This window comes from Xenopus laevis, chromosome 6S, assembly GCF_017654675.1.
Source record: "Xenopus laevis strain J_2021 chromosome 6S, Xenopus_laevis_v10.1, whole genome shotgun sequence".
In the NCBI taxonomy this organism is placed as follows: domain Eukaryota; kingdom Metazoa; phylum Chordata; class Amphibia; order Anura; family Pipidae; genus Xenopus; species Xenopus laevis.
This window is the reverse complement of record NC_054382.1, coordinates 121229710-121245034: the sequence shown is the minus strand read 5'-3', so window position 1 is coordinate 121245034 and position 15325 is coordinate 121229710. Positions and strand designations below refer to the sequence as shown.

The 15325-nt window shown below is 34.5% G+C and overlaps 1 protein-coding gene across 1 annotated transcript in view; it reads left to right on the top strand.

Moving 5' to 3' along the window:
* The window catches only part of LOC108719755 (CUB and sushi domain-containing protein 3-like), a 489518-nt gene that overhangs the window by 260877 nt on the left and 213316 nt on the right, over window positions 1-15325 (top strand). Inside the window, exons 27-29 of the mRNA XM_041567998.1 lie at window positions 2556-2743; window positions 3733-3927; window positions 10919-11035. Coding sequence (XP_041423932.1) covers window positions 2556-2743; window positions 3733-3927; window positions 10919-11035 — 500 coding nt within the window. The remainder of the gene's footprint in view (window positions 1-2555; window positions 2744-3732; window positions 3928-10918; window positions 11036-15325) is intronic.

Genomic DNA, 15325 nt, shown 5'->3' with positions numbered 1-15325 from the left:
TTTCATTCTGCCTGTGTGTGCTTGGAAGAGCCAGTGTAGGGAGAGAGCTGTTTAGTGACTTGAGGGACAGTTGATAGTAACTTTGCTGGCTAGTAATCTACTTGATACTGCTCTGTATTGTAGGGACAGAACTCTGCAGGGATTTGAGGGACAGTGAGTTTAGGTTAGTTAGCTTTGCTGACTAGTAATCTACCTTCTACTGCAGTGCTCTGTATGTAGCTGCTGTGGGCAGCTGTCCTGCTTCTGATCTCATCTGCTGACTGCTGTAATAACCCAATAGTCCTTGTAAGGACTGCTTTTATTTTCTTTTTTGTTTTTTTACTTTGCTACTATAAGAGCCCAGTGCTATTAGTCTAGCTGTGTTGGGGAGTGGGACTGGTGTGCTGCTCCTCCTAGTAGTTCACCACTACCAGCACCAACCAGAGTCAAAATTGTTACAAAGTATCTTATTTGCACCTGTTAGCTGTTCTGAGCTCTCTGCCAAAAGCTAATTAAGTTAGAAACTGTTTTTTTTCTGGCTGTTCAGTTCAGAGAAAAGAGGGACTTTCCAGTACAAAAGAGGGACAGGGGGTTGAGTGATCAAAAGAGGGACAGTTGGGAGGTATGCAAGTGCCACCTAGCTGTGTGAGCTTTTTCACATTCTGTCTAAATAACAATAATAATTCCGTGTCCGTAAACATCACCTGAGTGATGTTTTTACAGCAACAATAATATATTCCGTACCCACTACTGTATACATTGCCCTTGCAGGCATTGTTTGCCCAGTCTTTAACCAAGTGCCACCTAGCTGTGTGAGCTTTTTCACATTCCGTGTCCAGAAACATCACCTGAGTGACGTAGTGTGATTTCTGCCCTTTACAGCACAAAACGCAGCGCTGTGTCAACAATGTATTTTTCAGATACATTTTTGCCCTTGATCCCCCTCTGGCATGCCACTGTCCAGGTCGTTGCACCCTTTAAACAACTTTAAAATCATTTTTCTGGCCAGAAATGTCTTTTCTAGCTTTTAAAATTCGCCTTCCCATTGAAGTCTATGGGGTTCGCAACGTTCGCGAACCGTTCGCATTTTTGACGCAAGTTCGCGAATATGTTCGCGAACATTTTTTCCGCCGTTCGCTACATCCCTAATTTCCTTACAAAGTGAATTATTTCCAAATTGACCTTTAACTAGGATGTTTTTATTCCTATGATTCACAGAACCCTGTTTAAATATTATTTCAGTTTTGAGTGTTCCAGTTTTCTACACTTTGCTTTTGTGACTGTTTATTCCCAATAGTGGAGGTAATTGATTGCTAATTGGTTTTGTATTTTATATGATTTTCTCTGCATTATTCTCTTTAGATGGACAGGAAAAGTACCTAATTAAAAAGGTGCAGGTGCTTATCAGAAATTAATTAGGTATCAGGCAAGATGTAAGCATTTCAGTTGTGTTATGTTCAGCATTTACAAGCAATTTGTCTACTAACAAGTCCCTTAAAAATGTTTACGGAACTGCTTTTGTCTAAGTAGTATAATTGGACAAATAACCTATATTTCAGTTTAAAAATGATGACTCCATATAAGCTTTAGACAAACTTTACAAAGTCAGAATAGAATAATTAGTTGATTGGTTTGTCTTGTCAATCATTGTTTAGGGTCATTCAAATTATTCAACTTAGCTTGAAGCTATAACAACATTGCTTGAAGCTAAGTTGAGAAATATGGCATGCCAATGGACTTCATCATATTTTCCTATTTTAAAATACCAATTAAACTGTCCATTTGATTTTCATTTGTCCTTGGGACATCGTTCCATATGAATGGGATTTTGTAAAGACTCCTGCACTAGACAGGCATGGTCTTATTTACCATATAGATCAAAGAGTCCAAATCTAGGGCAGAAGTCCTAATAGAAGGGATCTTTTTCCCAATGGTGGATGTAATCGCTAAATACTTTCTGGCTTCACAGAAGCTGTATTAAATTTGTGCAAAAAATAAAATTGTTTGCACAAAGGAATTTTTGCATGACATAGTTTTTTTTCATTAATGATTGTTTCCCCTTTTGTGCATTGACCACTACAATGGTTAGGATTTGGGCCATTTTAAAGTGGCCAATTGGCAACTCACACTGTGCATCTTCCCTTTTTCTTATTCCTAATGTTTAATGTCTGATTTTTCTACCCTCAGTCTGCCCATAGAAGACTGAAATTCCTACTGGAAGGCCATGCATTTTTGTGTCTATAAATAGAATGTGTTACAAATTCTTTGTGTACAATAAGTACATGTACTGTATGTTGAATAATTTAGGAATGAAAGACTAACAGGGAAGCAGCCCTGCAGTTTAAAAAAAATAAGTTATAGAAAGTTAGGGATTTTTTTTAAGAATAAAGATTGTACTTCTTGACTACAGACTTGAAGATTGTACTTTTATACACTCATACATCAAATGATTCCCTTTCTTCTTCAATATAAGCTAGAATTAATAGCAGAGAGGTTAAAAACAATCTGTAATAGGAATCTTGAAATATTCTAATGCTTTATCTGATATTAAAAGTTTTTTTCTTCTCAATTTGCAGTTTCAGCATCGAGCCAAACTATGATTTTCTTTATATTTATGATGGTCCGGATAGTAATAGTGCACTTATTGGAAGCTTCCAAGACAGTAAATTACCAGAGAGAATAGAAAGCAGTTCAAACAACATGCATTTGGCTTTTCGAAGTGATGGATCAGTTAGTTTTATTGGATTTCATTTAGAATACAAAGGTGAACTTTTCATTTAATGTTTCATACTTTTACTCAGTTTTAATTTTCTCGGGAAGAATCACAATATTCAAATGAATGGCAAGCCCTAGGTAAATGTAATGTTTCTGGAAACATGTGTTTACTATTCAATCCTCAGGATTATAGCAAAGCATGTCATAATATGTGAGAAAGATGTTAATCATTCTCAAATTTTTGACAATGATTGTTTTTTTTCAAGATTGGTCAATTTAAACAATTTAAAACTGGTTTTGGCTAGCTTTTAATAATGATTAAAAAAGACTGTGCAAAATCACACACTGCTTACCAGAACCTGAGGATCAAACTGTAATAAATTAACACCAAAAAATACCAGTGTGGCTCAGAGGAAATGGATAAAGGTTACTAGTTAGGTCAAATAAGTTCACCTAGGTGAGAGTTACCGTCAGAGAAATAAAGTCAAGCAACAATGAAGTTTGTTTTTATCATTTTTAATTCAGTTGGCCAATTTAAGCTTATTTCTTTTTGGTTTCTACCTGTTAAAATTACTATAGTTTTGTAAATTGACTCCCATGTGATTTAGAAGTTTTGATACATATGTAATAAGTTAGAGTGCAGATGGATCAAACAATATGGGAGCAAGCAGGGCTGGTGGTAAAGGATTGGGACCCAGTACTTGGAACCAGATGGTGTTTTCAATAAATTATTGTTTGGACACTCTGCCTAAAATGTACTGAAACCAATCAGTGCTGAAAAATAATCAGTAGCTTTTAGGTGCCAAGGTTTTTGTTTGTTACAAAAACCCATTCAGCTAAATACAGAAATAGCCAAGCTTTTTCAGTCCAAAACCCTTCGTGAGTTAGTAAACTCACTAAGAGTTTCCTTAAAGATTGCTCGAGCCAAAAAGATCCTGAAATCTTAAATCAGACCCATAGCCTGATATCATGCAATAAACACATGCCCATATTATTCACATCTAACTCAGTTTTAATTCATAGTTCATATTTTTTCAGCAAAATTGCGTGAATCTTGTTTCGATCCTGGAAACATCATGAATGGGACTCGTCTTGGAATGGATTATAAACTGGGATCTACAATTACTTATTACTGTGATGCTGGTTATGTTCTTCAAGGATATTCAACACTTACATGCATCATGGGAGATGATGGGAGACCTGGGTGGAACAGAGTCTTGCCCAGCTGTCATGGTGAGATATCTATGTTTTATCTCGCTGCTTTGACGTTCTATCATTTCCACACTCATGAATTATTTTGTCTTTGCAGAAAAATGTAATTTTACAGCATGAATGTGAAAATTAATGAAATGAAATAACTTATTATTGCTTTATTTAAATCTTTATTACTTTTTGAAAGAAATTTGCATTTCATTATTGGATGGCCAGCAACTGCTGTAACCCTGTAGGATTTCAGTGGCAAATATGACTTTTTGCAAAAATCCAAAAAAATAGACAATGTTTGGCCCAGTAATATAACTTTTAGTAAGGATTCAGCAGTAAGCTTTACTAGTCTAATACAGTTAGAACAAGAAAGAGAAAATATTGAATGCAATTTTCTTCTGGAATAATGCAGTAATTCTATATCTGTGTGTCAGGGGGCCTAGCAGCTCCCAAAGGGAGTAGTCAGGACCAAGGAGGAAGCCAGGAAAAAGAGTCCAAGATCGTGGTATCCGAGCAGTTAAACAAGAGAATAGTCAAAGTCCAGGCAACGTTTGAGGAGGCAGGCAGATCAGGTTCAAAGTCAGAGTTTCAGGCAGGAATCAGGATCAGGATAGCAATAGCCAAACACACCCAGGTTCTATAGCACAAGAAACCTATAATTGGGCAGGTTTTCAGTGTCCAGGGCGCCCTTTTTTTGACAAAATTCCAGCACCAGTGATGACATCATCATGCAGCGACGCTGCACCCATGTGTTCAACATGGGCGCCGCCATCTTTGATTTTCATTGCGTCCGCCGGGAAGGTGAGCAGCGCCATCGGGTGCTACTGGCAGTCCTGACACTGTGTGACTATATGACCTGATTTGGTCATTACCATTGTCTATTTAACAAGCACACACATAATGGATTGGGTTATCAGTCCCTCCAGTCTTCAATTCTGCCCAGTCAAGTCTGCTGTGATTACACCAGAGTATGAGTGACCAAACTGTTAGGAAGGGAGCATTCAAAAGCACTTTTATTAATAAAGTGGCAATTCTGAAAAGTGTTTATCAATAGGGAAAAGTTCAAATTAATCTGCAAATTGCTTAGGATTCCCCATCAATGTCTGATAAATCTGGTTAAATATGATAGATTTAAAAACCCAAGATGCTCAGTGGTTAGATTTTTGTTCTTTGAAAATATTCTTTCACCTTGAAATTTGGAACGTGAACCAAGATCTAAATTCCTGTTCCATTGTGACTGCATTCATAGATAATCCTGTGTAATATAGCAAGCCATTTGGCACTGGAAGATGGCAGTTAAAAGTGAAATGTAATTAAACATAAGCCATAGAGAGAACATTTGTGCAAGCAATCATTTTGTCAGCCTGACCAGATAGGATACAATTCTGTTTCATATATATATGAAGATTGGATATCATATATTGGTATTCTTAATACATTTACCACAATAGATTGGTACTTATACACTTAAAAAAATACTTAATACTTAAAATGTAAATGGGTAAAATGTGTGTGTGTGTGTGTGTGTGTGTGTGTCTGCATACAGTATACCTTCATATGGTTGATGAAACATTTATGGAATGATACAAAACCTGAAGATAAAATTGGAAAAATACGAGAAATTAAGAAAGACATGGAGTGATAGATGACAGAGAGAGAAATAAATTGGGATACATTTATTTTCTGTGCCTGAAAAATAAATTATTTAAGGACTCATGCATTGTGTGCAGGCTTATTTATTAAAGGTCAAATTTTTGTGGTTTTTGAGGTTTTTGAAACCACAAATAAATTTACAAACTCAAAACCATGATTGTCATTGAATTTATTAAAAGATCCAAATATAAAAAGTATGAACAAAAACAAATGCTGAATGATGCGGTAAAAAATATGAATACCTCAAAAACCTCTAAAAATTAGAGTCCCTCGAACATTTCCTAGCAGAGAAAAAAATCTGAAAAGTCTGAATTGATTTACAGTGGTCTTTAATATTAGAGTGAAAAAAAATTTATTTATACTACCGTGGCAATGCAACAAAAATGTGGCATTTGCAACTTAGTAATTGTTGATAGCATCTGGGATTCAATGTGTGCAATGAGCCTGCCATTATAAGCAATGACACCTTTTATATAAGCCTTTTATTTTTTCTCATTAATGAATGACCACATGCCTGATTCAAGGCACTGAGCTTCTTTTATGTTTTAATGGATCACTTAGATGTTAGAGATCATCAGTAAAACCCTCTAATTACTGATAACCTATGTGCATTGATTGAAGGACGGTTGGATGTATTTGGCTTAATTATGCCGACCACTATAAGCAGGTTTATAAATATACTATATTTCTACTACCATGTAAAACAAAGATGCTAGGGGAAACTCAGTTAAAAAGAATGCAATGCAGAATGAAATTTGTCAAGATACATTCTTGGCTATGTAAAGTCAATTAATTATTAATTAACAATAATTATAAATATAGAGATTTTGTCACTCTTTCAAATATATTTTTGTAAAAAATACACATTTTGGCTGTGCTTTCGCTGCAATATTCTGTATGTAACTGATGTTCATATGTCTTTATAGTATTTGATAGACAATTAGAAGATACTGTATGAAGGGAGCCACACAAACTGCAGAACAGTGCAGCTACTTTTTTATTAAACACCCATGAACTCCCATGAATTCGAAATTTGACCTACTGCATTTTTTTATAAAAATCAAATTTTTAGAACTCGGTGAATAGGATCGACCCGCAAACTCTAATCAAATTTAATTCAAGTTTTTTCTCAAAAAAAGGTTGCAAACATTTTCCTTAGGCTAAAGCAGCAATTTGGCAGGTTTAAGGTGGCAAATAGTCAAATTTAGTGATGGGCGAATTTGCACCATTTCGCTTCACCAGAAAATTCGCAAATTTCCCGCGAAATTAGCGAAGCGGAGAAAAAAGTGAAACGGCGCCGGCATCTCGTTTTTGACGCCGGCGCCCGTTTTTGACGTCAGCGCCAGTTTTTGACTGGGGTGAATTTTCGAGGGAGTTTTGCGAATTTATTCGCTGATGGCGAATCGCACAAATTCGCCACAAATTCGCGTCAAATTAAAATTCTTAAAGGCCCAGTGTATGATAAATTTCAAAAAAATCCAATTTGAATTTTTTTTAAAAAACTCAAATCAAATTTTAACTATTCCCTAATCAAATTCCACAAAAAAACCCTAAAAAAATTTAATTTCAGAATTCGAAATTTGAATTCAAAATTTGAATTTTCACTTCGACCCTTGATAAATCTGTCCCTAAGTATAAATAACCACTACTTAGAAGCACATATATCAAAGGTTGAATTTAGAATTTATGTGAGTTTTTCAAAACTCCCATAAACTCTAAATTCGACCAATGTCAATGCCAAAAATTTTCCAGGAAGTTGCATCTTATGAGTCAAAATTAATTAATACAACTGGGTATGCATGTTTTTGAAAATTAGGTGCAAGCTAACATTTTAAAGTGGGGATTAAGTACTTTCTATAGTTTTTTTTATTAAAAAAACATTACTGTGGGATTCTTTTGACACAAGGCTGGTGCACCTACTTACCCCACTATAGGAACCCTTGAACTATTGCTATACTCATGGTTCCCAATGTGGGCACACTTCAGTGCAATTCTTCAGAGCAGATTAGTCAGGCATTTTGGTGCTTAGCAAAACAATACAGAAATGCAAAAAGCATCTCAGTAATGCAGTATTTTTCCCAGTGGCACTGTGACCACGTGTAACTATAAATGTAGAGGCTTATTTATTAGAGGTTGGATTTTAATGGTTTTAGAGGTTTTTGAAACCACAACTAAATTCAAAATCTCTAAAACCATGATTGTCATAGAATTTATTAAAAGATCGGAACAATGTGGTAAAAAATAGGAAAACTTGGAAAAATTTGTATCTTTCAGACAATTTCTAGTGGAGAAAAAAAATAGCACCTTATAGCATCTTGACAACTTTTATTTGCCAACATTTTTCCTTAAAGGTTTCTGTAGAAATATAGAACTGCCAGAATTTTTTTTAGATTTGTGGGAAAAAAAGGAAATTCAATTAAAAGTCAGTATGAATGGTGGCTGGAACTGCTAATTGAAAAGATGGCATGCCAATAAGGGCATTACCCAAACTGTATATAAATTATTGGTGCAGTGTGTTGTTGTGTTCTCCTCTCCATTGTGCTTTGTATGCCTTTCTACTACTTGATCATTTCCAGTGATTGTTATGATTGCTTTTTTCATGTGGTTTTGTTGCAGCTCCTTTAAAAGAAGTGTAGGAAGCTGCTTGCTTTTGCATACGCCTTTAGTCTCAAACATACCGTAGTATACCAATGTAATCGGTGCCTATATCAATTAAGTCAGCACAAGTGGCATAATAAGAAACTAAACAATGAAAATGTTCTGTTCTGTCTCATGCCTACAAAGCTGTTCTCGCATTTTCTTTGTCTCTATTTCACATAGAAAAATATTAACATTTACAGATGTTTTATAAGTGACCATTGTATATAATATTTTTTGAGTAGTTCCCTGTACAACTTGGCATGAAAAAGAGTCAAATCTGTTTTGCTTCAGAAAAGTCACAAAACAAAAGAATTATTGTTTGCTGGATTTACAGTCTGCAGACTAAATAAAGTTGAATGATAAACACCACAAAAAACTCTCAAGAGAAAGAGCATATGGAGGACTGAAGCCATAATTAACTTATCTGACTACTGCACACCACAGAGGAATAATTTAAAGAAGTACACAATTACAATGCACTATAATTATATGGATTGGAATTTATGTGGAATACATAATTAAAGTCAACTGCATACAGTATATGATCAAACTGGTGGCATTGTGTAAACTATTGCAAAACCACTGAAAATTTTGCAACACCACAACATTTCATTAAAAAGCACTGGCGTTGGTGAAGAGTGAATTTGTCCTGTTTTGCAATTTTTCAGTGCAAAATACACTGGAGTCAATAGCCGTTTTTTCTTCTGCTGTTTCAAATGCTAAATGCATTGGCTAATGGCCTTTTTGGGGCCACAAATGCATTGGAGACAATGTTTCTTCATTTGTTTTTTTCTGTGCAAAATACATTGCAGTCAATTGATATTTTTACACACAAAATGCATTGGAGACAGTCGGCAAAAATTTGCCAGATTTTGCTCAACATTAATTGAAATCATTGTGATTAAGTATTTTTTAGCTCAGCAATATCCTATACGTTGCCCTACAGTTGTTAGAGAGTCTCCTTTCACTACCCTATAACTGTTCTTCATAGAAAAACAAAATCCCTATGTTGCTAATTTCTTTAAAACATTGCACCAGACTGGTATTTAGATTGATGAGGAGGTTAAGATCTCACTGATGTGGAAGGCAAGGGTTGGATAATAATGATGTCTGGCAGGATTGGCACAACAGATTTTTATTTAAAAGCAAAAAACTGCATGGTCAAATTCTAGCTTGAGTTCATGAAAAAAATTGTAGTTTGGATTTTCCTCTGAAACTGTACCAGAAGAAAAATGTGCTTATGCATAATTGAAAGTAATTATTCCAAGGTAGTTGTATTGTTTGGTGCAAGGCATAGGAAATTCTTGATTTTTCCAGTGGGAAATTCTCTGTCTGAACATGTGCTTCCAAAGAAGTCATTGGTCTCGTTTATAATATGCATTAGTGAACCCATTTGCTGACATACGATTTTCTCAGTAGCAGATTTTAGAACTGGGAATGAATGACATTATGCTCTCTTGAATGACATGCAAAGAATTAATTAATGTTAATTAATGTTAAATAAAGCATTGTTAATTATGGCAGCTCACAAAAGCTACAACATTCTGTAGCAGATTACCTTAATACAAGAAATCCTACCAGCTAATTTGGCCTGTTCATATGTATGCATACAGGGCTGGATATTAAAGTCGGATAGTTGCACTGATTTCTCTGCTGCCATGGACCATAATCTGAATTATTTACTAATCAACCTTATATTGTAAAATGTATATAATACATATATACAGTATATTTTGAGTTGGTTCCTAAGCTCAGTAAGTGACAATAGAACATGTGCAGTGTATCAGCAGCAAACACAATGGATAGGTACTGGGGCTTCTTTGGAGGTGCAGATCTTTTTTTTAAGTCCCAACTTTTCTTTATCCTCTAACTTTCATGATGTCTTGGAAATAGAAAAGATTTTTTATACCAAAACAGTGTGCAGGGATTATGTTGTAATTGACAACTTTTAATTTGTTCTTCTGAAAAGGATTTGCTGAGCTTTATGTAAAATAGATGAGTGATGAGCAAAATGTTTTGCCACGCTTTGCCTAAAAAAGGACACCCATAGACTTCAATGGGTGAAAAAATTGATGGGCAACAAAAAAATGGTTGACACGCTGCATTGCGCGCAGGGCCGGATTTACATAGCGGGCGCCCCTAGGCCCAATGCCGCTCATCATCCGTGCCCCCCCTTTATTCATGCAAATTTTCATAATCGGGACCTGAGCGATGTCGATTGGGCACAGAAAATTTACAAAATTATTGTATCATTTGCGCATCCCCAGTGTTTTTGAACCAATGTGGGTGTGGTTGGGAAGCATGCCGCCCCCTAAAATCCTGCCGCCCTAGGCCCGGGCCTTGGTGGCCTCTCCACAAATCCAGGCCTGATTGCGCGACAAAAATAAATCTGACACCCATAGACATTAATGCATTTTTGTGAATTTTTCACCATTACGCAAATTTTTGGGGAAGCAAATTGGGTCAGATTCACCAATCACTAAAAATAGACCTCATTACAATCCAAAACAAACATTTGTAAACATAATAGTGTTAAAGAAAAGAAGAACTTATATGAAAAGACATTTGTCACATAAGTATATGAAGCACACACGTCCACTATATACAAACTTTAATGTATTACAATTCCAGACACTGTGCTATAGAGCTAAAAGGGACAGTTTATTGTACACCTATGAATTTTTTTATGCATTACGATTATTAAATTCTTCTTATTTTATTCTTCCAGCGCCATGCGGCAGTCGTTCGACTGGCCCTGAGGGTACAGTTTTATCACCAAATTATCCTAAGAACTACAGCATAGGCCACAACTGTGTATATTCTGTGGCTGTCCCAAAGGAGTTTGGTGAGTAAATGACCTCAATAAACTTCAAACAGCATCTTAATTATAGAATTGATCTTTATCGATTTGATTTTCCAGTAATTGTGCAAAGAAACCTGGTTGCCATGCCAATAAAATACCTAGAGTGTATAAAAAAAGGAATACCACATACTGAAAGCTAAAACTTTAAAGTAAAACGACTACTACGAATTTAAATATGCACTCCTACAAATTGAACTCTGCATTTTTGTGCAGAAATACTGTACATATACTGCATGAAAAGTAAAGGGCAAGAAAAGGAGAGATATAGGAACAATCATCTACTGAACAAGAAGTACCTTAAAGAAGATGACGGAAAAGAAAAGCAATAAACCATAGATTTCAAATTGTTTGCAAGTGGGCAGATTTATTAAAATTCAAGTTTGTATTTTTTCCATAATTCAAGAAACTATGGTGAAAAAAGTTAAAATTTTATCAAAAAATCCAAATGAAAACATCAAAATGTCCACAATCTATCTGTTTTTTTTTCTGAGTCTTTTGTTTAGATAATTAATATTGATGGGGGTTTAATACCAATGTTTTTTCATGATCATGTTTCTCCAATTCAAAATGTACCGCAATCCTTCACATATTTGCTTTCAAGGTAATTTCATGAACATTCTTATTGTATTCAAATGTTGATGTATTGTACTACCCAATAACTTAATACCATATTGTATATTTCAAATAGATTTTTAAGTGCAATATAATAACACTTTTGCTATCTCACCTGTGTTAACCTGTTGCTAAAATTCACATATAATATGACCTGTTCCTATTTAGCATACAGTGGAAGAGTGGTAAAACCATTTCTTTTTTCCTTATTTATATATAACCTTTCAGCTTGTATTACTATTCCTATGCAACTTTCATAGGAGACATTCAAATTCTTAGTCCTGGTTTATAAGTAAATGGATTCTTTTTTTTACATTAGGGGGCAGATTTAGCAAGGGTCGAAGTGAATTTGAGGGAATTTTTGAATTAAAATAATTCAAAATAATTTTTGGATACTTTGATCATCGAATAGGATACTACAACTTCGATTTTACTTCAACTTCTATTCTAAGTAAAAATCGTTCGAATATTCGACCATTCTATAGTTGAAGTACTGTCTCTTTAAAAAAACTTCGACTTCAATGCTTCGCCAAATTAAACCTGCCAAAGTGCTATGTTAGCCTATGGGGACCTTCTACAGCATTTTTCTAAGTTTTCGAAGTCGAAGTAAAAATCGTTCAATCTTACGATAAAATTGTTCGATTTAATCATTAGATCTTTCGATTTTAATTCAACCGCAGAATAGCCAAATGTGATGAAAAAAGTTTGAATTCAAAGTATTTTAATTTGATGATCGAATTTCGACGTATTTTTAACTTCAAAATTCGACCCTTGATAAATCTGCCCCTAGAGGTTAAGTTGGTAAATGTTTTTTGTACAGGTATAGGATTTGTTATGCAGAATCCTACAAAAATCTGCATTGCCATTTTCAAGGTTGTATTGTTTGAACAAATGATTCTTATCTGATTTGCAGTTTCTTTGCAGCAAATATATAATGCTTTGAAAATTAAAGCCAAAAGTTAAAAAGCTGAAACGCATATTAGTATTTTAGAAATAGTATTCCAAACTACTAAAAAAAAATTAAAGAAATGCCAAACATGTGCATAATAGCTCCCACATGTCTACTTGTGCTTGTTCAAGTAATCTTTTGTAAGCAATATCATTGTGGTCTACTACCCACTAGCCCAATACACATATACTGTATTAACTGATAATTCTTGAACTAAATATTTGCAGCATTACTATGTCAGTGGCACATGGAGTGCTGAGCTAGCACTTTTTATCTGACCTAAAATAGATAGTAGAATATATTTTTATACATAGGCAAGAACAATATGCCACACATTTAGGGGATAACTTATTAAAGTCAGAAATTTTCTGGTTGGACTTTTAAAAGGAAAAATAAAAATTTTAGGAAAAAAAATGCAAAAAGTACTCTAACTCAGACCTGTCGAGAACATGTAAAAGTCAATGGCAGATGTGTTGTTAACAATTTTGATTTTTTTTTTTTGATTTTACAAAAAAAAAAACGTAGGTTTCAAGCTCAAAATCAGAAAAAAGTAAAATTCAGATTTTTTTTTTTTAATTTTATTGTGAATTTTCCCGAACAAGGAAAATTCATGAAAATTTCGTGATAAATAGGGGGGAAAGTTCTGTGCTGATTTGGAGTAGTTTTCAGAAAATAATGAGAACTTTTAGGATTTTGATAACCCCCCGAGAGTAGAGGAACTAAACTTTCACGTGAAGAACAGAAAATTATTCTTCACATTGAGGGCAATGACGTTATGGAATACACTGCTGTCTGAATCTTGATCCTTTTAATAATGACGTTAAATCAAATGACCTATGTACACATGGAAAATAAAAGCATGGTAAAGAGGACATTGTTTTGCATTCATATAATAGCCTATGGTATATATTGGAACTTTATAGGCCCAGAATACTATATATATATATATATATATATATATATATATATATATATATATATATATATATATATATATATATATATATATATACTTCCCCAAACTCCCAGCACTCACGATAAAGGTCCTCTTATTGCCTGGGTGCATCCTTCAGAAACACTTCATACGATCCTCTCCAGAAGAAGCCGCACAACTCAGGACTTATTGCAAAGTAATAAATTTATTAAACACAAACATAACATATTATTATATAAATTATAATATTCCCTTGTAAGGAATAACATCAGCATAATATTCATGAAGAGCCACATAACCTCTAAATGGTAATGTGGCATGGATACATTCATTTTATGGAGCTTTAAACCCCTTGTTAAATTAAGATGTACATGTGAAGCCACTAGGATTTGTGTGTTACATGACTTGAGATAAACTGAAGAAACTGTATTATCGAAAGTCATCTAAACTCATTTAATGCATTTAACCTTTTCATTAGCATATCAAAGCATAATTGTTCACAAATTAGATGGGATGCTGCAACGCAATTTTCTGTGTTGAATGGGATAAATGGGTTTAATGTGTTTACTTGTTCTGTGTTAAACACACAAACCAAAATGGCTTCATCTGTATACAGTATGTAATGATCATGTGTTTTATAAACCACTCAACATGTTACACACCATCTGTTTAAAGGGATACTGTCATGGGAAAAAAAAAAATTCAAAATCAGTTAATAGTGTTGCTCCAGCAGAATTCTACACTGAAATCCATTTCTCAAAAGAGCAAACAGATTTTTTTTATATTCAATTTTGAAATCTGACATGGGGCTAGACATATTGTCAATTTCCCAGCTGCCCCAAGTCATGTGACTTGTGTTCTGATAAACTTCATTCACTCTTTACTTCTGTACTGCAAGTTGGAGTTATATCACCCCCCTTCCTCCCCCCCCAGCAGCCAAACAATAGAACAATGGGAAGGTAACCAGATAGCAGCTCCCTAACACAAGATAACAGCTGCCTGGTAGATCTAAGAACAACACTCAATAGTAAAAACCCATGTCTCACTGATATATTTAAATATGTTTAAATATATTTTGATTTAGCCTTGAGTGCTTCCACTATTTCCCTCTAACATGTCTCACTGAGACACATTCAGTTTCATTGAGAAGGAAAAACAGATTTCAAAATTGAATATAAAAAAATCTGTTTGCTCTTTTGAGAAATGGATTTCAGTGCACATTTCCACATGAGTTATAAGCATATGTATGAGCCTTTGTATATAAATATGTCATGTAAATACCATATTAAAAGAGGACTAAAGGCTAACTAAAGACGTAGGGCAGGAATGTTGCCCAAAGCAACCACAGCCCTTTAGCAGTAAAGATATGTGCCTCCAAAAATGCCCCAGTAGCTCCCAATCTTCTTTTCTGCTGATTCACTGCACATGCTCTGTGCTGCTGTCACTTACTGAGCATAGGGTCCCACTCACAATATACAGTACACAAAAAATAGAAATGTCCCAATAGAAGGCTCATTAGTACCTAATAGAGATAATTACTACATGGCAGCAAAGAAACTAGTGCAATTAGCATCATAATTTAACAATTAGCCTTGTAGCATAAGCTTTTTTGCTTGTAAATTTGCGACAACCCCTAAGTGTAACTTCTCAACAGCATTTAGAACACATTGAGTTGCTGCTATTGAAATGCAGAAATTTTAGGCTGGTTCAATAAGTTCTGTATATGAAATATGGCATTTTTAACCACATTTATTTTTAGGGTTTATTTCTCCTTTAA